This window comes from Boleophthalmus pectinirostris, unplaced genomic scaffold, assembly GCF_026225935.1.
Source record: "Boleophthalmus pectinirostris isolate CB_2022bp ecotype Guang Dong unplaced genomic scaffold, ASM2622593v1 HiC_scaffold_17, whole genome shotgun sequence".
NCBI lineage: Eukaryota > Metazoa > Chordata > Actinopteri > Gobiiformes > Gobiidae > Boleophthalmus > Boleophthalmus pectinirostris.
In genome coordinates this window covers 4,584,669-4,612,301 of record NW_026571115.1, presented here as the reverse complement: position 1 = coordinate 4,612,301, position 27,633 = coordinate 4,584,669, and the positions used below count along the sequence as shown (strand labels likewise).

Below are 27,633 nucleotides of genomic sequence, written 5' to 3'. Positions count from 1 at the left end.
GTGTATCTTTTCTGGTCGAGGGTCCGTCACCTGATTGTTTCTTTTTTTTTATTTTATTTTATTGCCACAAATCAGTTTGCATCAACAGTGTTCTGAGACCGGGCCTTTACACAATTTATATATTCACTTTTTTTTTTTTCTCTCCTCCCCCCTCTAGAAGAAGAAAAGAGAAAAAAATGCAAAAACAAATAAAAATAAAAACATAAAAAATAAGGCATATTACGGCATACGTGTCTTATTTGAAAAAGTCAATAATTGAGCTTCATTTCTTTTCAAAAGTTGGCACCTTGAGCTGTAGTTGTGCCGTTAACAGTTCCATTGTATAAACTTGTCTGATTTTTGAGATCCACTGATCAGTGTTTGATATTTCAGGTTTCAGCCAGTAGATCGTGATCATTTTTCTTGCAGTTATCAGAAGAAGATGCAGCAGAAAGCACCAGGGCCCAGTCAAGCAGAAGTAAACAACAAGGCCAAAAACTCAAGTTAATTCATCTGATATAAAAATGTATTGAACAGATACATATGTACTCTAGTTTATGAAACTGTTGACCTTTTTTCTGTACCATTTTTGGTTCTAAAGTTCCATATGTTTTAAACAGACCATGTATGAAACATGGAACAAAAATTATTTCCCAAATTTCAAAGACCTGAAAATCATGTAAATAAATGGATGTATTTCATCATATCTTGTGTTATTCCATCTTTGAACTGTTGATGAAGGTACAGGATTTAAAAAAAAAAAAAAGTATTTAAAATGATAAAAAATTTGCTTGGAAGGACTGACATATTTTATAGAAATAGTTTCCTTTCATTTTGAAGTAATATTAAAGTATTCAGAAGAAAAAAAGTGACAAATGATGTAAAATCCTGCACCTTCTACTTGTTTGCACAATTTTCCCTCCGTTACTTTTCCCTCCGTTACCATGAACTTTCTTAATAAAAAATCTCATGAGTCAAAAAGTAAGAGGTTTTTCAACCTAATCTTGTACCATATGGTAGAAAACTATATGAAGCAAATATTCAAACCAGTTTGTTAAGGATATGGAAGTGAGAACCAAGAGTTATCACTGTTTGGATTGAAGGCCGTGTCGTGAGTATACAACATGCAATTCTAAAATACTGAACTTATATATTTGTTTAAATACTGTTAATGAAGTCACACAATTAATGCCTAACCACTGAAATCTGATATATATGTTTAAAGGTTCCACTGTGTGAAAACATACATGTTTTTCCCTTTGCAGAGATGAAGGTTGTGTCTTTTTAAGGACATTTTTTACAGAGCAGCTGATGAGGGGTCATCCTGGCACCAAACCTAATAGATCTGGTCATCCCCATAAACGGAGAGGCTTCAGGGAGGATCCAAGGAGTGAACCTGATCAACATTTCATTTGCATATTCATAACTGATGATATATATTTCTGGGTGAAGCGAAAGCACAGTTGTTAAAAAAAAACACCTGGTTGTAAATTGTGTGTAGCTGTAGGCGTCAGGGACAGTGATTTGACCCAGAGCTCTGTATTAGAATTGTACTTAATAGGGAATTAACTTTTGTGATTTTAATCGATCGATTCTAGTCATCATTTTCCACAGAACATGCTAACAGGATTTATTGCCCAAAAAGTGCTGCATATTTCATTCCCTCCGTTACCGACATGAGTTTTTTTAATTTTTTGTCAACAACTTGAAAGAATCTCACAGGTTTAACTTGACCCTGTTGGAGTGTAACTCTTTCCTACATTCTGATACTTTACTTATTTCAATAGTTCCTCTAGTTTCTGAATAAGAGACATTTGAATGTCAAAAATCTGCCCCTGTTTCCCTCCGTTACTGCTTGACCAGACCCAGTGATCATGAGAGAGACCATCAGGAAATATATCAAGCAACAATATCTTTGGGTCCATCAACAAGTCCACAGCCAATATATTTTGTAAGAACATCTTTAATATCAATCCAGAAACGTTTTATATCGGGGCAGTCCCAAAATATGTGAGTCTTTTCGCCCACAAGTCCACACTTCCTCCAACATTTGTCACTAACACTACATTGAGAAATAAAAGTTTTCAGCTGGGTTCTAAAGAATCTTAAGTTGACCTTCCAGTCAAACTCCTTCCAAATGTTGACTTCCTGCCCGTCTATGACAACCAGAACAAACACTCGCCCAGGTGTCTTCATCCACAGTCACATTCATTTCCATTTCCCACTGTTGTTTTATATGATTCGTTTTATCAGACACGTCCATTAACAGTTTTTGGTCAATCTTGCTCACTTGCTTTTTCAATACGCCACAGTTTTCAAGTAGATCACTAAAATATTGGCTCTCAACTGGGAACAAGTCTTAAATACATTTACTTCAAATAACTGACTGACTGTGATCAAGCCTCTCCAATCCGTGTATCATTCGTTCATTCGTTTTTCAATATAAAACCAAAAATAAGAAAATGACTTTTGTCTCCAAAACCAAAATTAAAAAACAGATAACGATTGTTTTTTTCATTTTTCGATTTTGTGTTTAAATGAAGGATGGAAAAAACGTTTACGTGACTTCTACGACTGCGACTTTTGCACCGCATACGGACTGAACCAGGACTGATCCAGGTCCAAGACCAGGCTTGCTCTGGTCCCGGTCTGGTCCCAGTCTCAGTAGCGCTCTGGTCCCGCTCTGGTCCCGGACCTGGTCCATTTGAACCAAAACCTCGGTTCATTTTCGTTAGTGTGAAAGCGTCAGTTGATGCTTTGCTCCACCTCAGAACCAGTCGTGGTTGTTGAGCGCGGAGGACTGGAGCAGCCCGTCCAGACCTGTAGTCCACAGAACATTCTCACTTTCCCCGCACGGAACCAGCGCGCAGACGATGACATGGAACCGATCGGACCACTGGTCTCGGTCTCAGTTCCGCTCTGGTCCCGGTTTTGTCTCGGTCTCAGTCCCGGTCTGGTCCCGGTCTGATCTTGGACCTGGATCAGTCCTGGTTCAGTCCGTACACGGTGCAAAAGTTCGGCATCGCAGTCACAGAAGTCACATAAATGGGAAACGGCCGTTATCCATTTTTTCCGTTTTTCATTTAAACACAAAATCGAAAACTGAAAAAACGAATCGATATCTGTTTTTTTTTTTATTTTGGTTTTGGAGACAAATAACGAAGAAAACTGTTGTTTTTTCATTTACTTATTTTTGGTTTTATATTGAAAAACAGATTCTCTCCCCGCCCAGCAGCTAAAGCTCCTATCTGAAAGAGATGGCAAGAATCACCTGATTGTTTCTATGGAGATGCCATTTCTCTGCCTGGAATGTTCCACAGTGTGACATTAAACAGATCTGCCTTTCAATTCAAGATGCATCGTGTAACATTTCTGGTAAAAAAAAATCATCAACCATCAAATTGTTTTCTCCATGGAGATGTTATTGCTTTGTCTGGAAAGTTTCACAGTATGGCATTAAACCTTTCTATCTTCATGGAGACCAAACCAGACCAAGTTCCAGGTCAGATCTGTGGAGAGGCGACCCCGCTCACAGTCAGAATGTCTGTTTTTCTCAGTATTTTTGAGCTCTAAAACCACCTGTCATTGAATAAATGTAAAGTAGAGCTGTTTAATGTCACACTGTGGAACATTCTAAGCAGAGCATTGATGTATCCATAGAAACAAGCAGGTGACAGATTCCCAACCAAAAAGTTACATAGTGCACCTTTAAATTACAGCTGCTTTTACAGATCAAAAAACAAAAAGACATCCGGACTCTCCACAGATCTGACCTGTAACAGTGAAAAGCACTTGACAAACACAGTACAGCTTCAAGATCAGTGGGAATCTAACCCTCACCCACGGCAGCTCTTTAAATCTGGAGTTATGTTCCACTTTGACTCACTGCAAATGACTGCTATTATTCGACTTGTTTCACACCAGTTCTGCCTCATTTTCGCTCTTTGTGTTCAGAAAATTGTTCTCGAAATGAGAGTTTAAAAGAAACCCTCTTCACCTCCGCGGACTTATTTTGGTTTGAAGTAAACTTCAAATCTCAACTTTTGTAAAATCAGGATGAAATTTCACAAAATTAGTTCAATTATCAACAGGGCCAGAAATAAGTAACAGTACTAAACCTGGACTAAATGATGACTAAACCTGAACTAAACCAGGTCTAAAACTGTACTAAACCTGAGCTAAACCTGGACTAAACCTGGATTAAAGCAGGATTAAACCTGTACTATCTCTGGGTCATCTCTGGAAGAAACTTGGACTAAACCTAGACTGAATCTAAACTACCCGGACCTAGCCTGAATTAAACCTGGACATAACCTTGACTAAACAACAACTAAACCTGCACTAAACTAGGACTAAACCCAGACTGAACCTGGACTAAGTCTGGACTATCTCTGGACTAAACCTGGACTAAACCTGGACTAAACCTGGACTAAACCAGGACTAAACCTGTTCTAAACTTGGACTAAACCTGAACTAAACTTGGACTAAACCTGTACTAAACCTTGGCTAAACCTCGACTAAACCTGAATTTAACCTGAACTATACCTGGACTAAACCTGGACTAAACCTGGACTAAACTAGGACTAAACCTAGAATAAACTAGGGCTAAATCAGGATTAAAACTGGACTAAAATAGGATTAAACTTGGACTAAACTAGGGTTAAATCTGGACTAAACCTGGACTAAACTAGGATTAAACCTGGACTAAACTAGGATTAAACCTGGACTAAACTAGGATTAAACCTGGACTAAACTAGGATTAAACCTGGACTAAAATAGGACTAAACTTGGACTAAACTAGGGCTAAACCTGGACTAAACCTGGATTAAACCTGGACTAAACTAGGACTAAACCTGGACTAAACTAAGGTTAAACCTGGACTAAACTAAGGTTAAACCTGGACTAAATCTGGACAAACCAGGACTAACTCTGAACTATCTCTGGATTTTACCTGAACTAAACTGGGACTAAACCAGGTCTAAACCTGTACTAAACCTTGACTAAACCTGAATTTCACCAGAACTAAACCTGGATTAAACCAGGACTAAACCTGCACTATCTCTGGGCTATCGCTGGACTAAACCTGGACTAAACCTGGATTAAATCTGGATTAAACCTGGATTAAACCTGGACTAAACCAGAATTTAATATGGGCCTAACCTGAACTAAACCTGAACTAGATCAGGACCACACCGGGTCTACATCAGGACTAAATCAGGATCAGACCAGGCCCGAGCAGGACATGTATGAACACAGACACTCTGACAGTTTCCCTTTCACTCTGAGACGCTTAATTGCAGTTATGTCCTTTTGTTTTGCTCGTCCTCAAACGCCTCGTAGACTCGCTCATGCGTCAGTCTGCGCCCTGACGGCTCTGCCCTCTGCTGCCCCCTGTGCTCGCTGGGGACGTGGCGATTAGCGCTGATGACACTCAAGTACCCGGGATCCAGAACGGGCCCGGCCTTGGTCACAGAATCAGCTCCTCGTGTCCTTGTGTCCTCGTGTCCTCATGTCCCTCGTGTCCTCGTGTCCTCGTGTCCCCGTGTCCTCGTGTCCCTGTGTCCTCGTGTCCCGTGTCCCTGTGTCCCGTGTCCCCGTGTCCTCGTGTCCCCGTGTCCCCGTGTCCCGTGTCCCGTGTCCTCGTGTCCTCGTGTCCCCGTGTCCTCGTGTCCTCGTGTCCTCGTGTCCTCGTGTCCTCGTGTCCTCGTGTCCCCGTGTCCTCGTGTCCCGTGTCCTCGTGTCCTCGTGTCCTCGTGTCCTCCGTCAGACGCACTGGTCCAGGACAGAGCGGAGAGACTTTATTTATTTACTGAGTGATTCCATTATTTATTTATAGAGAAAACAACTACTTTTTGGATAATTAAAATGGATGACTCATTTTCTAAAAAATACAAGGTCATTATTCAAATTTCACTTTTTTTTTTCCTGGTTTGGATCTATTTTAGTGTAAGGCATTAGTAGGATTATTATTAAAATTGGACTTCCTGGTTGTAAATCATGACATCACACTAGGGAATTCAATAACTGTTACCTAGCAACCGTTTAGTACACAGGGCCAGATCCTCGGATGTCACGGAGAGTATGTTTAGGACATTTGGAGATCTGTTTGAACCCAGAGCCAAAGTTTCTGTCCGTCTCCTCGTGTAGTGGAGGAGATAGATTGTGTTTGAACAGTTCTCTATACAACTACTATAACACTACAATAATAATAATAATAATAATAATAATAATAATAATAATAATAATAATAACACTATTCTGCGTACAACTGTTAGAAAACTATTATTATTACACCATTCTCCAGACAACCATTCCCCTATCTCTCTCTCCCTTTCTTCCCTCTTTCCATCTCTCTTCCCTCTGTTCCTTTCTCCCTTCCCTCTCTCTGTCTCCCCTCTCTCTGACTCTCCCTCTCTCCTCACTCTCTCCGTCTCTCTGTCTCTCCCCTCTCCTCCTCTCTCTCTCTCCTCTCTCCCTCTCTCCTCCCTCTCTCCGTCTCTCTGTCTCTCCTCTGTCTCTCCCCTCTCCTCCTCCGTCTCTCCTCCATCTCTCCTCCATCTCTCTCCTCTCTCTTCTCTCTTCTCTCTCTCTCCCTCTCTCCTCCCTCTCTCCGTCTCTCCTCCGTCTCTCTTCCCTCTCTCCGTCTATCCCTCTCCGTCTCTCTGTCTCTTCCATCTCTCCCTCTCTTTTCTGTCTCTCCCTCTCTCCTCTGTCTCCCTCTCTCTCTCTCTCTGTCTCTCCTCTCTCTCCCTCTCTCCTCTCTCCTCTCTCTCCTCCGTCTCTCTCCGTCTCTCTCTCTCCGTTCTCTCCTCCGTCTCTCTCTCCTCCGTCTCTCCTCCGTCTCTCCTCCGTCTCTCCTCCGTCTCTCTCCGTCTCTCCTCCGTCTCTCCTCCGTCTCTCTCCGTCTCTCTCCGTCTCTCTCCGTCTCTCTCTCCTCCGTCTCTCTCCTCCGTCTCTCCTCCGTCTCTCCTCCGTCTCTCTCCGTCTCTCTCTCGGTGGGTGGTAATTGGCTGCTGCACGCAGGTTGGATCGATGGAGGAGAGTCGTTTAAATCAGAACTTTTGGCTGGAGTTTGTTTTGGTTTTGGTGAAGGTCACAGCTTCAACATTCAGCTCACAAACTCTGAACCACCCCGAGTCTGCAGCTCCAGCTCTGCTACACACACACAACCTGACACACAACCTGACACACAACCCGACACACAACCCACACACACTCCACACACAACTCCACACACAACCTGACACACAACCCGACACACAACTCCACACACAACCTGACACACAACTCCACACACAACTCCACACACAACCTGACACACAACCTGACACACAACACACAACCTGACACACAACTCCACACACAACCTGACACACAACACCACACACAACCACACACAACCTGACACACACAACTCCACACACAACCTGACACAACACACACAACCTGACACACAACCTGACACACAACTCCACACACAACCTGACACACACAACCTGACACACAACACACAACCTGACACACACAACTCACAACACACAACCTGACACACAACTCCACACACAACCTGACACACAACCTGACACACACACACACAACCTGACACACAACCACACACAACCTGACACACAACCTGACACACAACCCGACACACAACCTGACACACAACCCGACACACACAACTCCACACACAACCTGACACACAACCTGACACACAACCCTCTCCTACAGACGCACAACCCAGGTATCGATACAAAGAAAACCTCTAACATCACCATGGAGACAAGCAGGTGACTCTCCACCAGAAAAGTGACATATTTAACCTTTAATGCAGCTCTATATGCTCCTGGTTTAGACCTGGTTTAGTCCAGGTTTAGTCCTGGTTTAGACCTGATTTAGACCTAGTTTAGTCCAGGTTTAGTCCTGGTTTCCTGGTTTAGTCCTGGTTTAGAACTGATTTAGACCTAGTTGTAATCCTGGTTTAGTCCTGGTTTAGTCTTGGTTAAGATCTGATTAAGACCAAGTTATGACCCTGGGTTTAGTCCTGTTTTTACATCTTATTTAGTCCTGGTTTCATCCTGGTTTTGTCCTGATTTAGCCTTGGTTTACCTGGAGACCTGGTTTACCTGGTTAGACCTGGTTTAGACCTGGTTTACCTGGTTAGACCTGGTTTACCTGGTTTTCCTGGTTCAGACCTGGTTTAGTTCAGACCTGGTACCTGGTTAGACCTGGTTCAGACCTGGTTTAGACCTGGTTCAGACCTGGTTTAGACCTGGTTTAGACCTGGTTCAGACCTTAAATCACCTCTTGAAAAGTTCACTTCTTGGAGGCTCAGACTGTCTGCAAACAGCCTTGAGTTCCTCTTCCCCCTGGACTTGAGCAGGACAGAGACGAGATGAAACTGAAGCTCACATGGGACAAAACCACTTAAAGTTATTGCACAGAATTAGAATAGAAAACCACGAGGAACCAGACGCTTTCATCACAACCAATCCTGCACAGAAAAGACCTGCCTCAGATTTCAGGGCTTTAAACTGCGTCAGAGCCTTTCATCTGGTCTTTAGAAAGGTAAGAAAAATACAGCTGTTATGACTTTAAGAGGAACTGTAAAAAAAATCAAAATCTCTCTTTAAATATGTGGAGTTTCAAAGCATGTCCCCTCTGCTCCTCTGTCCAAACACCAAATACAGGTCCACAAAATGAAACCGTGTTATAATGTTCCCTCCTCAAAAACAGACCTGGAGTTGTTTTGTTTCATTCACACATGTTTGAGTAACTCTTCAATATTACTCTGTCCACATCTCCAAAGCTCAAAATGATCTGCTCCACCTTGTGATGTCATGATGTGCAAGTTTTCAAGTGAACAGCTGTTTTGGGGAGAGCTATTTGTGTGGCTAGGGATGTCCCGATTAGGGACGGGCATTTGATTAAATTTTCTTAATCGATTGTCGGAAGAATTAACGATCGATTATTGATTAATCATTAACGTTTTTATATTAAAATGATCATCATTATTATTACCATCTGCACTACTAATCTGCATAAATAAATTCAACTTTACGACATATAAACCGCATCAGTCCGTTTGACATTATAATGTGTTTAATTCAGTTTTGCACAACTCTCACATAAACTAAACTTAAAACCACATCGCTAATTTGCATAAACTCAGGGAAGATAAAACTCCAGCTCTTGTGTCGCTGATGTGGTTCAACTTCTGTTGGATTAAAAGACACGACTCAGGTGAATACAGGTTAGTGTGACCAGATTTGCGTTTGTCAAAACCAGGACACCGTACGGGGGGAGGGAGGTGGGGACTCGTCATCGACATTGAGCGACTCTCACCTGGTAAAACTTTTTCCCACTGGACACCGAAACATATGTGCTGCTTTGTTCACTGTGCACATGGACTCACACTTGTCCCGAACGCAACGGAAAGCCTGGAATTTCTTGTACAAATCATCGTTAAATGTGCATTTGCACTTCAGTACACTGCAGACTGACCCACTGTTTGTGTCTCGCTCCTTCTGATGCAGACACATGTACACACCTGTTTGGTCACGATACACACAGCAACCTACATTCGGTTTGTTGATTAAAATTAACGTAATCGATGAAATTCTTAATGATCAATTATCGATTAATCCATTAATCATGCCCATCCTTAGTCCCGATCACATTTTTTTGCCCCCAAGTCCGAGTCCGAGTCCTTTGATTTTGAGTATCTGCTGATACCAAGTCCCGGTCTGAAACTTCTCTACAACATTATGAAATGAACTAAGAGCAAAGAATGTGTAATATTTGGGCTGAACTTCGTGTGAAAAATCAAATGTCCAAAACTTAAATTTTATTATTAACTTTTCTAACCATGAACCATCATTGTTGAAAATCTTGACTTTTTACAGTTTGGTCTTGGAATGTGTAACTTAGTAAACTTAATGAACTGGACAAAACAGGAACCAGACCAGAACCAGATCAGACCTGAGACTCTGCACAATCTACACTTTGTATATTTGATATTATATGTTTGCATGTGCATTACATTTGAAACATTTAGACTCGTCTATGAAATCCAAATAATATAAAATCTTACCAAATAAAAATGAGATGACAGAAGCCCCACAGCCTCTCTCCCCCCTGCATCACCACCACATCCACAAACCCACAGCAGGGCGCACACCACATCTGTCCCACTGCTCAATAGACACTTCATGTCGCTGGACGGACCTTCTCTGTCAATACCGCCAGCTCCACTGCACTGTTTGTTTTGTTTGCAACCAGCAGCGCAGGTGTGAACACGGACCACAGAACCACAGGTAACAGCGCCAGAGTACGACACGACCCAAAAGTCCCAGCATAAATGTACCTCTAGTACAACAGACGCTGGGACAGACAGTCGCGCTGACTGGACGTCTCTGAGCAAATCCCAAACACCTCAGAAAAACTGTTGTGTCCTGTGTGTTATATATATTATTTATCCAATATCTGATCGGATCATAACGGCCAAGTCTGGATTGAGTCACGTGATCGGCACCGATTTCCGATCACGTGATCGGATCAGGACAACCCTACTTATAACAGTTGTGACCTTTAGGGGGGAAATGTATTTTATAAAATCAGTGACCACGAACTGACATTTCCTGTTGAAAGTCAAGTTCTAGTAAAAACTATAGAAGAGAGAACAACAGACTGTCAAAGGCACATATGAACAGTTCTTCAGATAAACTATAACATAAACAACAGAACAGAACAAGTTTAACAAACTCTCCATCTCACTCCAAATCACTAAATCCATTCAATTCTTCATCCTCGGTGTCACTTCTGAGCAACTTCTCGACCTCCGGAGGTAAACAGAGCGACGCTTCCTTTTCTGTGTCGCTGTCGTCAGACTCAGCATCAGTTCCAGTTAGAATTATTCAGGTCTTTCTGAATCCTGACAGGATGGTTTCGGTGTCACTGAAGTTCAGGCTTTATCCAGTGACTTCAGGAAAGTTTCATGGTGCATCCTCCCGGAGGAAGAAATGGTGCGATCGACTGACATGATACAGACAGAACAGAGGCTCTTTCTGCAGGAGACATGTGCAGTAGAGTGAAGTGACAGTGGTACAGGAGGAACAGGAGCAGCAGATACTCACACACAAGACTAGAACCTCTCACCGCTTCACTGTCAACATTTTAATATATAAGTCGCAGGACACTAGCCAGTCTGGCGCCACCTAGTGCCTCCGCTCAATTTCATTTCATCCAGCAACTAGGTCAGGAACCAGAATACAATAGATGATTCGCAAAAACCCCAGAAGTGCAAGTTCGGGCACCAGCCAATCAGCAAAGAGTCATCTATTCAGTGTTGTCAACGATTCTCAAGATCGAAGGATTTAAAGCCGGAATAAAGAGAATGTTTGGTGAATTTCATCAAGGGGAAAGACGTTATTGTTCTTCTTCCTACGGGATTTGGGAAAAGTTTAATATACCAGTAAAGCTGCGAGGTCAGATGGCATGTCCCACAAACTTGGCCATTCTTGTTGAAATAATCTAACATTTTCACAGAATGTACAGAAACAGATTTATAATTTATATTTAATGTTTTATTTTGGTTCTGTTTTCAGGTTTAGGTGTCCAAGACAATTTTGCGTCTTGGAATCTGCTCGCACACACTCACCCAAGATTGTGCAGTGTGCCTTCAATGCAAAATCTGGAAAAAAAAAAAACAAACCTTCACCAACTGGCAAACAAATTTGGACTTGGTACCAAAAACTTAATTACACATGTGTGCAGCAGATTATTCCAAGATGCAAAATGACTTCTCTTTGGGAGTGAACGGCTCAACCTGAAAAAAAACCCCAAAATAAAACGTAAAAAAAAATATTGGTCTCTATACATTCTGTGAAAATTTTAGGGCATTTCGACAAGAACTGAAAAGAATATTGGCCTATTGGCACTTTTCACAATATCACAAATAAACATTTAATTGGCTCTTAAACATACATTTTCTGCAATCTTCAAACCACTTTCAAACACTCTGCAAACATGTTGATATCTACAGTACGTTTGCCTTTTTCAACCATTACTCACTTGTTTATTACGCACACGAGACTTGCACCCACGAGCTCCACACTCTGCACTGAAAACAACTAAAACACTCAGCGCTGTCGACCTAACTTGAAAACGATGCCCATCAATCAAACGACCGGCAGAAATAGGCCGCGTCTTTCGTCACAGCTTCTTTTAGTTTTAATTCAGAGCAGAGATCGGCCATTCCAGGGCTGAAAATGTCCAAATGATTCTAGTGAAGTTGTGTGAAGTTTAAAAACACAATGGAGCACTTCCTGTATCACCACATGACATCACAAGGTGGTACAGAGTGTTTTTTTGTTTTCTTTTTTAGTATTATTTTTATTTATTTATTTTTTATTATTTTTTATTTATTTATTTTTATTTAACTTTTTTTTTTTTTTTTTTCTTTTTACAGAGTGTTTTCAGTTTGAGAGAAGAACCTAAATGTGCAGGTTTTGTGCATTATTATTATTATTATTATTATTATTTATTTATTTATTTATTTTTTTATTTATTTATTTATTTATTTTATTTATTTTATTTTTTCTTCTTTTTTTTATTATTATTATTTTTATTTATTTATTTATTTATTATTTATTTTATTATATTATTATATATATTATATATTTATATTTATTATTATTATTTTATTATTTTTTTATTTTTTTTTTTTTATTTTTTTTTTTTTTTTTTTACAGAGTGTTTTCAGTTTGAGAGAAGAACCTAAATGTGCAGGTTGTGTGCGTTATTATTATTATTATTATTTATATATTGTTTTTTTTATTTATTTATTTATTTATTTTTATTATTTATTATATTATATATATATATATATATATATATATATATATATATATATATATTATATTATATATATATATATATATATATTTTTTTTTTTTTTTTTTTTTTTTTTTTTTTTTTTTTTTTACAGAGTGTTTTCAGTTTGAGAGAAGAACCTAAATGTGCAGGTTTGTGCGTTAAACGTGAGTGAAACAAAACACAAGTCCAGGTCGGTTTGTGACAAGGAAACTAGTAGAACACAGACCAAAAACATCGTGCGATATGAGCCGTGGGTCAGAGGTTGTGGGTTCGATTTCTTGTGAGCTGCGTTGGCGGTTGGAGGTTGCGGGTTAGACTCCCCGCGTGCTCAGATGAGGCGGTGCTTCTTTGAGCAGTCGAAGCTCAGATGAGTTGAGTAATTTGACATTTCCAGAGCAGCAGGAGCCACAATCACATTCAACCAAGTGAAGTGTGAGCGAGGACGGCTCTTTAGTTGTGGACACGAGGCGACAGGGACCAGACGGGTGCAAGACAGGAGAGTGACAGGTGCATCTGACGCAATTATACCACAAGTGAGCAATGTTTAGAGGTGCTAGGGTTGTCAAAAGTGGACAGAATCAGATATTAAAGGCCCTGTACCGGACTTTTTCACTGTATTTGAGAAAAATCTGTCTCGATCCAGCACAGATTTATTGTCTAAGCAGTTGTGTAAGCTGTGTATCATCGTCATCTAATTATAAAACATTCTGTTGATATTTTGCTACGGAAGTCGAGAGGGTCACAACAAACACAAACGCCGCAACAAATACAAATGCGACAACACAACAAAAAAGCCACAACACACCAAAAAAAGCCACAACGGAAATGACCGCGGGACTTTATTTTAATACAAACGCCACAACATAAACGCAAATGACACAACACATCACATTAAAAAGTCACAACACATTAAAAAGCCACAACACGTTAAAAAGCCACACCGGAGGTGAGCGTGGGACTCTATTTTCCGACGGACCGATCAAGCGGCAAGTGAAAAAGAAGAACTACAACGTGAAAAGTAAAGGAACAGAGAAGTTGGAAACGTAAGGTAAAGTAATTTATTGTTTTATCATTATTCGTTTCACGTTGTAGTTCTTCTTCTTCACTTGCCGCTTGATCGGTCCGTCGGAAAATAGAGTCCCGTGCTCACTTCCGTTGTGACTTTTTGATGTGTTGTGGCTTTTTAATGTGTTGTGGCATTTGCGTTTGTGTTGTGGCGTTTGTATAAAATAGAGTCCCGCGGTCATTTCTGTTGTGGCTTTTTTTGGTGTGTTGTGGCTTTTTTATTGTGTTGTCGCATTTGTATTTGTTGCGGCGTTTGCGTTTGTTGTGACCCTCTCGGCTTCTGTACTTTGCTGACGTCATCAACGTTCTCTGGAGTTGTGATGCTAACTAAGCTCTGTCTGAAGCTTTTACACTTTAATTTGGGGTTCGTTTTAATACTTTGATGAAAAACAACAGACTTAGCTGGAACTACAACAGGGGGATTCCATCAGAGTGACTTATCCTGAAATCCTGAGCTCCAACTTTAGCGTAAGCCTCAACTCGTTCCATGACAGAAATAAGCTTGAGTCTGACCAAAAGGCCTGGAGTTTAAGCTGCGTTTTGTGCTCGTGGTGATTCTGAGAAACCAGAGCAACAACATTGCAGAATATGGGTCAAAAATGTGATGTTTTTTAATGATCTGACTAAATGAGAGAAGAGCCACAGCGCCCGCAGAGTTTGATATGGGACACGGAACTTTTCTAGTCATTCTGATCTGAGCGAGAAGAAAAACTCGACTCCCCCCTCCTCTCCTGTTCTCCTCCTCCTCTCCTGTTCCTCTCCTCCTCCTCTCCTGTTCTCCTCCTCTCTCCTGTCTCTCCTCCTCTCTCCTCTCCTCCTCCTCTCCTGTTCTCTCCTCCTCCTCCTCTCCTGTCTCTCCTCCTCCTCCTCTCCTGTCTCTCCTCCTCTCCTCCTCCTCTCCTGTTCTCCTCCTCTCCTGTCTCCTCTCTCTCCTGTCTCTGCTCCTCCTCTCCTCTCTCTCTGCTCTCCTCTCCTTCTCTCTCCTCTTCCTCCTCTCCTCCTCCTCCTCTCTCCTCTCTCCTGTCTCCTCTCCTCTCCTCCTCTCCTGTTCTCCTCCTCCTCTCCTGTCCTCTCCTCTCTCCTCCTCTCCTGCTCCTCTCCTCCTCCTCTCCTGTTCTCCTCCTCTCCTGTCCTCCTCCTCCTCTCCTGTTCTTCTCCTCCTCTCCTGTTCTCCTCCTCCTCTCCTGTTCTCCTCCTCCTCTCCTGTTCTCCTCCTTCTCTCTCGGTCGCTCCGTGGACAGAGGAGGAGGAGGCTGTGGAGTGAGGAGAAATGTGCCCGGGAAGTGAAGTTGCCTGACCTCTTCCTGATGTGTGGTACGTGTATGTGTGGAGCTTAAGTTTCACTGTGCGTAAAAGTGAAGCTGTAACAGAACTCCTCATATGTGGCCTAGAAGAAACGATAAAATCCACGCAAAGTGGTTTGACAGAGAGCAAGAGACGAGGAAATGAAGAGAGAGACACAGATGTGATGAAGGAGCGATGTGTCCCACGTCCACGTGCATGTATGTCCTGTGTGTAGGAGTATATGAACTGTACAAGTCTCAAGAGACACATGATAAAAGTCACTTTTTCAACTGTATCACACACACACACACACACACACACAGGTGTATGTGCACAGGCTGAAACTTTTGTCTGAAACTGAAACAGTTTTTTTAGATGTTCTTGGAAATCATCTTGACAGTTAGTCTGGTCCTTTTCGGTGCTTGTTACTGCTGCAGCTCAGGTCACTTTGGTGGAACTGAACTGAGGCTTTGACAAGCCTGGATTGACCAAACAAGCCCGGCTTTGGCTTTAGCTCGCTTCATGTTGAGTTGACCTATGCTGTTAAACAAGTCTTTCTCAAATAAGATTACAGTCACAGTTTTTGAGTTGTCACTCTCACCTTTTTACTCAAAACCAAACTCCTAAACAGGATCATGAACACTCAAACTGATCTTTAAATCACTTTTGTATTTTTCAGTTTTCAGATCATTCAGATGATTTTAAACCTTTTTGACTGTATTTGCTGATATCTGCATCGTGTTTCCATGGTAACTGGTGAACATCCTGTCAGTACACATACATGTAGAGCACTCCCAGCGTGAAGTCACCGCAAAGGATCAACTATCTGATAACTAGCAAGTGCACTTTAGCATGCTAGTTGTTGTTAGTATTACCATGACGCCAAAACTCTGTGGCTCTGGTCTCTGGTCGCTTTTCTAAATTGATCATGGTGAATAATGAGGATGAAGAACTCTGGACCACTGCAAACTGTTTAAAATAATCTAGTTCTGTTTTGTTTTAGTTTTTTTATGTTTTTAAGACAATACACATCAGGTACAGAGACTTTAAATAGATTTTTTTTTTTAGCATTACTAGTCTCACATTTTTGTCTTATTTTGTAAACCAGTTTTGTTTTTTTTGTTTTTTTTTTTTCTCCTCTCTCCTCTCAAACTGAATCTGCAGCTCGTCCAGAGGAGAGACGTGAGCACTGATGACAGGAGCAGATCCATGTCATCAGACCAGATCGACAGAAAACAACTTTAGACTGTCCTGATTTTGAAAAGAAAGTAGCTCCTCTGACTGCTGACTGCTCACTCTGCTCTGTACTGTCACTCTGATCCTCCTCTCTCCTCTCTCCTCTGACTCCTCTCCTCTTCATCCTCTGCTCCTCTCCTCCTCCTCTGCTCCTCCTCTGACCTCTTCTCCTCTCCTCCTCTGACCCTCTTCTCCTCTGACCCTCTTCTCCTCTCCTCTGATCCTGTCCTCTGACCTTCGCCTCTCCTCCTCTGACCGTCTCATTTTTCTGATCCTCTCCTCTGATCCTCTGCTCCTCTGACCCCCTTCTCTTCATCTTCTGCTCCTCTGACCCTCACCTCTGACCCTCTCCTCTCCTCCTCTGACCCTCACCTCTGCTCCTCTGACCCTCACCTCTCCTCCTCTGACCCACTCCTCTCTCCTCTGACCCTCACCCTCTCCTCCTCTGACCCACTCCTCTCTCCTCTGACCCTCACCTCTGCTCCTCTGACCCTCACCTCTCTGCTCCTCTGACCTCACCTCTGCTCTCTGACCCTCACCTCTGCTCCTCTGACCCTCACCTCTGTTCTCTCCTCTGACCCTCTCCTCTGACCTCTCTCTCTCTCCTCTCTCTCTGACCCTAACCTCTGCTCCTCTGACCCTCTCTCCTCTGACCCTCTTCTCCTCTCCTCTGACCCTCTCTCCTCTGACCCTCTTCTCCTCTCCTCTGACCCTCTCCTCTGCTCCTCTGACCCTCTCCTCTCTCCTCTGACCCTCTCCTCTCTCCTCTGACCCTGCCCTCTGACCCCGTCTCATTTGCATTGATTACTTCCACATCTGATCCCGTCCCGTCTCTAAGAATAACTCCATTATCTTGTCTGAACAAACCATCGTCTCGGTGAACATGAGAGCGTTCATGTGGAAGCTCGCGCCCTCCCCTCGGCTCACACTGACCACAGACCAGCGTCAGAGCCTCGGGTCACTCGCCGCTTCGTCGAGCAGAAACCAACAATACTGAGCTGAAGGCGACTCTGTTTAAAGGGCCCACACCACGCTCTGTTCTGATCCATGTTCTAGATCACGATATGGTGGGGAGGCTCACGATGAGGGATGTAACAATATCCAAATCTCTGTGTACGATACTTTCACGATATACATCTCACGGTACGATATTTTGTGGAGGTTAAAGAGCTAAAACTGTTAATATGCAACTTTTTCCTCTTAAAATGCCTTGACAAGACTTAATAAGATTTCAAAGTGCTTAGTACGGAAGCCGAGAGGGGTCGCAACAAACGCAAACGTGACAACACAACAAAAAGCCACAACAAACCAAAAAAAGCCACAACACAACGAAAAAAGCCACAACGGAAATGACCACGGGACTCTATTTTAATGCAAACGCAGCAAGAAATACAAACACCACAACACAAATACAAATGCCACAACACATTAAAAAGCCACAACACATTAAAAAGCCACAACACATTAAAAAGCCACAACGGAAGTGACCGCGGGACTCTCTATTTTCCGACGGACCGATCAAGCGGCAAGTGAAGAAGAAGAACTACAACATGAAAAGTAAAGGAACGGAGAAGTTGGAAACGTAAGTAAAAGTAATTTATTGTTTTATCATTATTCGTTTCACGTTGTAGTTCTTCTTCTTCACTTGCCGCTTGATCGGTCCGTCGGAAAATAGAGTCCCGCGGTCACTTCCGTTGTGGCTTTTTGATATGTTGTGGCTTTTTAATGTGTTGTGGCTTTTGTGTTTATGTTGTGTTGTGGCGTTTGTATTTGTTGCGGTGTTTGCATTAAAATAAAGTCCCGCGGTCATTTCCGTTGTGGCTTTTTTTGGTTTGTTGTGGCTTTTTGTTGTGTTGTCACATTTGTATTTGTTGCAGCGTTTGCGTTTGTGCGTTGTGACCCCCTCTCGACTTCCAAAGCTTAGAGCTGTTATTTCTTGTAGTCTGCACTGAAATGGAGCAAAGGATCATGGTCTATGTAGTTCCCTCTGTCTTTTTTAGCTATTGCTGCACCATAACTCTTCATTTACGCAAAAAGACTTGTAATTCGATATATTGTGATGGTCCACGATATTATTGATTGAACTTTGACGATACGATATCACAATATTTCGGTTATTGTTACATCCCTAAAGTTCTAATATAGTTTCCTCATCACAAACAGACCTGGAGTTGTGTTTTATTTCATTCACACATGTACATTTAGACTCAGATCCACCTTGTGATGTCGTGGTAATACAAGAAGTGCTCCACTGTGTTTTTAAACTCCACACACCTTCACTAGAATCATTTGGATCGTTTCAGTGGTTCCATGCTGCTTTTCCAATGTGTCGCTATTTAAACACTGATGTCTAATTGTCAGAGTAACGGCTTAAACATAATTTTTCAAGCGTCCCACTACGTAGCCTTTTTTTTTCATTGTCGTAGCAGTGACACTTTACTATTTTTCAGACATTCCGCTTTTCCAACATTAATAATATGAATGTGAGAGCCTGTTATACTTTGTGCTCCCGTATATCATCAGACACTTGGGCAAAGCTCTTGATCGGAGAATACTTCGTCCGCAGAGGATATCAGACTGTGGGAAACTGATCGCTGTGGGAAATAGTCATGCACTTAAAAAAAAAAAAGAACATATCTAATATCTAATCTAAAACAGAGGCTGGGTGGTCCCTTTGTGCTTCATTCATTTAGTCATGTATTTGCGGAGAACACCGTATATGACGTGTCGGAATAACGATACTAAAAAGTCTCGGAAAACCGGCACCTCTAATAGAGACATGTCGTAATGAAAGGATGTTGGAATAGGCAGCGGACCCCATTTCAGCTCTAGAATCAATCTCTAAAGGTAAAAGGAGCTGTTAAGTTGAAAACTCACACTTCATGACATCACAAGGTGGAACAGAGCTTTTCGAAGTTTAGAGATGTAGACAGACTAATAATAAAGAGTTACTCAAACATGTGAATGAAACAAAACACAACTCCAGCTCTGTTTTTGAGGAGGGAACAACATTAGAACATGACTGAAGGCCTATTTACGATCCAGCGTCAAATCACCTGCATCACGACGTCTACACCGAGCGTCTGTGTTGACCAAAGTGCACCTCCGAAATGTTCTAACTATGTGTTGAAGAGATGCAGACCACAGGAGAAGCGACACAAGGGCTGTGATTGGTCCTCTACATACATTTTCTTTCAATATACACTGAGTAATAATGTGTTTAATGCAGCTTTGAGCACATTTGTTTACGTTTTACAGAAACGAAACTTAAAACCGCATGGCTCAACTAAGCGCTCAAAAAACAGCGTGCTCCTTGTGCACTGATGTGGTTCAGCTTCTGTCGGACTAAAGGACATGACTCAGTGGAATATGAGTGTTCTTTCTGTGACAGAGGGGTGTTCTGCTGATGGTGAGTCTGTTCTGTGCTTCTGTTGCGTTGGAGATGGTTCATGTGAAACTTTTCAAAGATTATACGTCTATAGGTCACACGCATAGACCCTATATATGAATGGACATATATCGTCGCCCCCTAGAGTTTTGGCAGTGAATTACTTTGCGGTGCACAGACCTCGACGCAGATCCATAAATCAAAAACAATGGCGACAAGGTGACGGTGGCAGTGCGCGTTTAGTCGACGCAGAGCTATACTTCACCCTTTACACCTCACAGGAGTCACTTCAAATTATAAATCAGATGTTACGTCCTGACAGTTTCTCTTTAAGTTACTTTTACTTGAGTTGTAGTTTCCCAAATTTTTTTTTTTACTGTTACTTGAGTTATTTCTTGGACCACAACTTTGTACTTCTACTTATGTAATATTATTTTGAAGTAACATTACTCTTACATGAGTAAAATGTTTGGCTACGTTCCCCACATCTGAGTGTATCTAAAGTTATAGATATTTGTAAAATCCCTCAGTCATCTAGGTAGAATCCATGGCCAAGGAGAAATTCAATATCTCACTCAGGCCGATATCATGCCGATATTTGGCCTTTTGTGCTTATCAGCTCTTCACCTTAACTCTCCACCACAGGTCGATATTGTACTGATCTGCTGATTAAAATATACACACAAAGCTTTATGATACGAGCTTTAACAGAACAAGGACGCTGCACAAAACTACACAGCTCACTTAACCCTTCCAGACCAATGGTATCATATACAACACATGAGAATATGTTTTATGTTTTATATAACCGTGCAGAACTTTCCAACCATAAAAGAAAGAAACTTCCTTTTTTTCCTTGAAAAGCTGAGTCAAAATGGTCGACTGCTCTGAGCGTCTGTGTTCGTAACAAATGAAAAAGCCGCTCTAAGTGCAGTTATTTCTCAAATAAATGGAAATTACGCGTCATGGTCTGCATAATTGCGCATCCCTTACTATTTTTATTATTATTATTTCTGGTCCTATAGATTTTATTGCAGATATATGACACAACTACAGCAGCCGATTGTGAAATAGCAGGTTGTACTGAAAAAAAGGATGTATAACACTTCATTAGGGTGTAAAAGGGGAAGTTTTAATAGCAAAATTAAGAAAAAATCCAGGCAAGAACAAATGTACCTTAGGTCTCGAAGGGTTATCGGTGCATTGTGTAAATTTGGTAAATGGTCACATTTTTATACAGCACTTTTCCACCTTCAAGGCTCAAAGTTCTTTACATCAAGGAAACACTCACACATTACACAGACGGACGAGGTGGGTTAAGTGTTTTACCAAGGACACAACAACAGCATTCATCGATTCGAACCTTCAGACCAGTGGACAAACGCTCTACCAACAGAGCTACTGAAACCTCTTTTCTGCTCTTGTTTCTGTAGATATGTCATTGTTCTGTCTGGAATGTTCCACAGTGTGACATTAAACAGCTCTACTTTACATTTACTTAATTACAAGTGGTTTGTTATGTACTGGCGCCCGTTTGCTCATCCCATTGTGTGGATTTTTATATTTCAGTATGTTTTGTGGTGTGGCTGGTCTGGGTATAAATCGGCCGCCAATCAGTGGCACACTCTATTTGCTCCTGCGTTCTTACTGTGCAGCGCCTCACCTTCCACACACCTGGGCGCGCACTCATTGTTTTGCGCGCTCCTTTGTCTTGGCGGCTCGGCACAGGCTGCGCTTGCCTATTCGCTGCTGTTCGCCTTTTGTGTTTGACCTGGTGGGAGCGGCTGTCCTGTTCTCGCCTTTTATTTGGTAAGGTTAGTTTTGGGGATGTCTCTTTTCCTTTAGTTTAGCGATGTCTGCAGCGGCTTCTACGGCTCTGCATGGGGTTGGTCTGGTGCCGCATCATTTTGTTCTGTTTGGCGCTCACCAGGTCCACCTTTCAGTTGTTACTTTGCTTTGGGGCACGGGAGCAGTTTTAGCATTCTAAGGTAAATTAAATTTAACTTAAACAATAAAAACTACTTTTACTTTTGTAACCTTTTACCTCTCCTTTAATAAGTTTGATCCACCTGGGTCGTAACATGGTTTAAGAGCTCAAAAATACCTAGAAAAACAGATATTCTGACTGTGAGCAGGGTCGCCTCTCCACAGATCTGACCTGTAACTTGGTCTGGTATGGTCTCCATGAAGATAGAAAGGTTTGATGCCATACTGTGAAACTTTCCAGACAAATCAATGACGTCTCCAAGGAGAAAAGCATTTGACGGACCGTCCACCAAAAAAGTTACACAGTGCAGCTTTATGTTTTGATGTGATCCCAAAGCCAGCATTTGGCATCAGCAAAAAAAAAAAAAATAAATAAAAAATCTTACCTGTGCACGTTCATTTCCTGTGGCGGTTTCGTGGCTTTATCGTAGGCCACCTTCGCCGCGATCCCGATGGCGATGATGAGCGCGATGACGCCGCACGTGATGTACACCGTGGTGTTGGTGCGGTCCAGCTCGGGGTCGTACGTGTCTCCGGTGGGCGCGGGAGACGGCGGCTGAGTCTTTATCCAGTCGGGCGTGTTATAGTTCGTACACGTCCTCTGCTCCAAACGCTTCCCGCGATCGGCGCAACAGAAACGCAAAAAACAGCTCCCGCAGCAGAACCGATGGTCCGTGTTGTTGCAGGCGAACTCTTTATCGAACTGCCCGCTGACGTCGTAGTAGCCCAGGCAGGTGTCATGCTGAACCGTCGGGGCTTGGACCTGCGTGATCTTTTCCGGAGAAGCGAACGGGAGAGCTGTGCCGTTGACGTTCCCTTTGGCCTTGACGTTCCTCCTGGGCTGGGATTGAACTCGCGGCTTCCTGCTGTTGCTGTTGTTGTTGTCCTGGTTCGTGGACGCGCTCTGTGAGTAGGTTAGCATTAGCATTAGCGTCAGCAGCAGGGGGAGGAGGTGGAGGTGAGGGGTCCGCATCCTGCCCCGACCCCCGGCCCGAGCAGCGATCCCTGGGGAGGTTACCGGGAGGGGGGGCCCATGGAGGCGGCTCCTCTCTGGGTCGTGGAGGCGGAGGCGGGAGTCATCATCGTAGGCCGGTCAGAATCCCGGACTCGGTTTAGGGCCACAGAGCCGGGTTTGGGGTTGAAACGTCGGAGTTCTCAGGTGGCTGTCTCTCCCTCTTCGAGATCTGCCAAAAGAATCAGAGGGTTAGTTTTGGGCAAAATATTAAAGGTGATGACAACTGTGGGACTAATTAAAACGACAGGAGTGACACAGAGCGAGAAAGAAAACTGTGTTTATTTAGAAAAATGTTACTCTCACAGTGTTTACAGAGATTTATTTTGTATTCATAAGGTGGTCCGCCGTGGATTTGGTCAGATATTATAGTTACCTGATATTTGTCATTTTTGTCACCTTATATTTGTGTGGTCCTGGTTTAGTTTTTTTTTTTAGTCCTGGTTTAGTTCTAGTTTAGTCCTGGTTTAGTCTATGTTTAGTCTTGGTCTGATCTATGTTTAGTCCTGGTTTAGTCCTAGTTTAGTCCTAGTTTAGTCCTGATTTAGTAATAGTTTAGTCCTGGTTTAGTCTATGTTTAGTCCTGGTTTGGTCCCGGTTTAGTCCTGGTCTGGTCTATGTTTAGTCCTGGTTTAGTCCTAGTTTAGTCCTGGTTTAGTCCTAGATTAGTCCTGGATTAGTCTTTGTTTAGTCCTGGTTTGGTCCTGGTCTGCTTCTGGTCTGGTCCTGGTTTAGTCCTAGTTTGGTCCTGGTTTGGTCCTGGTTCTGTCCTGTTTTGGTCCTGGTTTAGTTTTTGTTTAGTCCTGGTTTGGTCCTCGTATGGTCCTGGTCTGGTTCTGATCTGGTCCTGGTTTTGTCCTGGTTTGGTTCTGGTTCAGTCCTGGTTTAGTCATTGTTTAGTCCTGGTTTGGTCCTGGTATGGTCCTGTTCTGGCTCGGGTCTGGTCTTGGTTTAATCCTGGTCTGGTCCTGGTTTAGTCCTGCTCTCGTCCTGTTTTGGTCTTGGATTAGTCCTGTTTAGTCCTATTTTGGCTCTAGTTTAGTCTTTGATTAGTCCTGGTTTGGTCCTGGCATGGTCTTGGTCTGGTTCTGGTCTGGTCCTCGTTTAGTCCTGGTGTGGCCCTGATCTAGTCCTGGTCTGTCTTGGTTCTGTCCTTGCTTGGTCCTGATCTGGTCCTGGGTCTGACCTGGTTCAGACCGGGATCTGTCCTGGTTTCGTTCGTTAAATAAGTCACTATTTTTGGAAATGCTACTGGGGCTCAGAATGAGGTGGAGGAGACAGGAACCGGACCCTGTACACACTGTAACTGTAACTGACACACTGTAACTGTAACTGACACACTGTAACTGTAACTGATGTGTTGTAACTGCTGTCTCACTGTGACTGTAACTGACACACTGTAACTGTAACTGACTCACTGTAACTGTAACTGTAACTGACACACTGTAACTGTAACTGACTCACTGTGACTGTAACTGACACACTGTGACTCACTGTAACTGTAACTGTAACTGACACACTGTAACTGCAACTGACACACTTTAACTGACACACTGTAACTGACTCACTGTAACTGTAACTGACGCACTGTAACTGTAACTGACACACTTTAACTGACTCACTGTAACTGTAACTGACACACTGTAACTGCAACTGACACACTTTAACTGACACACTGTAACTGACTCACTGTAACTGTAACTGACGCACTGTAACTGTAACTGTAACTGACTGTAACTGTAACTGACACACTGTAACTGTAACTGACGCACTGTAACTGTAACTGACACACTGTAACTGACTCACTGTAACTGTAACTGACACACTGTAACTGTAACTGACACACTGTAACTGTAACTGACACACTGTAACTGTAACTGACTCACTGTAACTGTAACTGACGCACTGTAACTGTAACTGTCATGCTGTAACTGTAACTGACTCACTGTGACTGTAACTGACACACTTTAACTGACACACTGTAACTGACTCACTGTAACTGTAACTGACGCACTGTAACTGTAACTGACACACTGTAACTGACTCACTGTGACTGTAACTGACACACTGTAACTGACTCACTGTGACTGTAACTGACACACTGTAACTGACTCACTGTAACTGCAACTGACACACTTTAACTGACACACTGTAACTGACTCACTGTAACTGTAACTGACTCACTAAAACTGTAACTGACTCACTGTAACTGTAACTGACACACTGTAACTGACTTACTGTAACTGTAACTGACACACTGTAACTGTAACTGTCACACTGTAACTGTAACTGACATACTTTAACTGACTCACTGTAACTGTAACTGACACACTGTAACTGTAACTGACAAACTGTAACTGAAACTGCCATGCTGTAACTGTAACTGACTCACTGTGACTGTAACTGACACACTTTAACTGACTCACTGTAACTGACTCACTGTAACTGTAACTGACACACTTTAACTGACTCACTGTAACTGTAACTGACACACTTTAACTGACACACTGTAACTGACTGTACACTGTAACTGACTGCACTGTAACTGTAACTGACACACTGTAACTGTAACTGACTCACTGTAACTGTAACTGACACACTGTAACTGTAACTGTAACTGACACACTGTAACTGTAACTGTAACTGACACACTGTAACTGACACACTTTAACTGACTCACTGTAACTGTAACTGACACACTTTAACTGACTCACTGTAACTGTAACTGACACACTTTAACTGACACACTGTAACTGACTCAGTCTAACAGTAACTGACGCACTGTAACTGTAACTGACACACTGTAACTGACTCACTGTAACTGTAACTGACACACTGTAACTGTAACTGACACACTGTAACTGTAACTGACACACTGTAACTGACACACTTTAACTGACACACTGTAACTGACTCAATGTAACTGTAACTGACACACTTTAACTGACTCACTGTAACTGTAACTGACACACTTTAACTGACACACTGTAACTGTAACTGACACACTGTAACTGTAACTGACACACTTTAACTGACTCACTGTAACTGTAACTGACGCACTGTAACTGTAACTGACACACTGTAACTGTAACTGACACACTTTAACTGACACACTTTAACTGACACACTGTAACTGACACACTTTAACTGACACACTGTAACTGACTCACTGTAACTGTAACTGACACACTGTAACTGACTCACTGTAACTGTAACTGACACACTGTAACTGTAACTGACACACTTTAACTGACTCACTGTAACTGTAACTGACACACTGTAACTGACTCACTGTAACTGACACACTGTAAGTGTAACTGTGTGTTACATGTGTTGTGTGTGTCGTGTTTGTGTGTGTGTTGTATATGTTGTGTGTGTTTGCGTGTGTTGTGTGTGTTGTATGCGTTGTGTGTGTTGTATATGTTGCCTGTGTTTGTGTGTTTATGTGTGTTGTGTGTGCGTTGTCTGTGTGTGTGTGTGTTGTATGTGTTGTGTGTGTTTATATGTGATGTGTGTATGGGTTGTGTGTATGTTGTGTATGTTGTGTGCATCGTGTGTGTGTGTATTTGTGTGTGTCGTGTGTTGTGTGTGTTGTGTGTGTTTATGTGTGTCATGAGTGTTCTGTCTGTGTGTGTGTGTTGTGTTTCTGTGTGTTGTGTGTATGTGTAGTGTGTGTTTATCTGTGTTGTGTGTGTCTTGTGTGCTTGTGCGTGTTGTGTTATGTGTTGTGCGTGTGTGTGTGCGTTGTGTGTGTGTGTGCGTGTGTGTGTATTTGTGTGCATCGTGTGTGTGTGTGTGCATTGTGTTTGTGCATTTGTGTGCATTGTGTGTGTGTGCATTGTGTTTGTGCACTGTGTGTGTGTATTTGTGTGCATTGTGTGTGTGTGTGCGTTGTGTTTGTGCGTTGTGTGTGTGTGTGTATTTGTGTGCGCCGTGTGTGTGTATTTGTGTGCATCGTGTGTGTGTGTGTGTGCGTGTGTGTATTTGTGTGCGTCGCGTGTGTGTGTGTGCGTTGTGTTTGTGCGTTGTGTGTGTATATTTGTGTGTGGTGTGTGTGCATTGTGTGTGTGTGTGTGTGTATTTGTGTGCGTCGCGTGTGTGCGTTGTGTTTGTGTGTTGTGTGTGTATATTTGTGTGCGGTGTGTGTGCGTTGTGTGTGTGTGTATTTGTGTGCATCATATGTGTGTGTGTGTGTGTGTGTGTGTGTATTTGTGTGCATCATATGTGTGTGTGTGTGTGTGTGTGTGTGTATTTGTGTGCGTCGTGTGTGTGTGTAGAGTGTGCACTTGGACGTAGTGTTAGATTTGACTCATCTTGACTCAAACATCCAGATGGAAGACTCAGGACACTTTACACTCTCACAAAACAAATCAGCTTTTGTATTTATAAGGACAATATTTTCTCTTCTTAATCATTCATTACTTTTACAAAAAACACCAAATTACAAAGAAAACCAACGTATAATATTCAAGCGACATTATTGATCCATGTTCTAATGCAGTTTCCTCATCTCACTGAGACCTGGACTTGTGTTTTGTTTCATTCACATATTTAACACACAAACCTGCACATTTAGACTAAGTTCTTCTCTCAGACTAAGTTTACACTGAAATGAATCACCGTATCACCGTATCGGAAACGATTTGAGTCCAGACACGTCGTTTCTGTGTCCGCAATCCTTCACTATCCACACAGCTTTGAGCATATGTGTTTACGTTTTACAGAGGCAAAACTTAAAACCGCATGGCTCATTAGCATAAACTAAGCACTCAAAAAACAGCTCGCTATTGTGCACTGATGTGGTTCA

At 42.4% G+C, this 27,633-nt stretch overlaps 1 protein-coding gene across 1 annotated transcript in view; it reads right to left on the bottom strand.

Moving 5' to 3' along the window:
• LOC129408626 (protein shisa-6-like) overlaps nucleotides 1-22,742 on the bottom strand; it is a 178,430-nt gene extending 155,688 nt beyond the window's left edge. The window contains exon 1 of the mRNA XM_055152681.1: nucleotides 22,201-22,742. Within this exon, the coding sequence (XP_055008656.1) occupies nucleotides 22,201-22,742 (542 nt within the window). The remainder of the gene's footprint in view (nucleotides 1-22,200) is intronic.
• Between the last annotated feature and the right edge of the window lie 4,891 nt (nucleotides 22,743-27,633).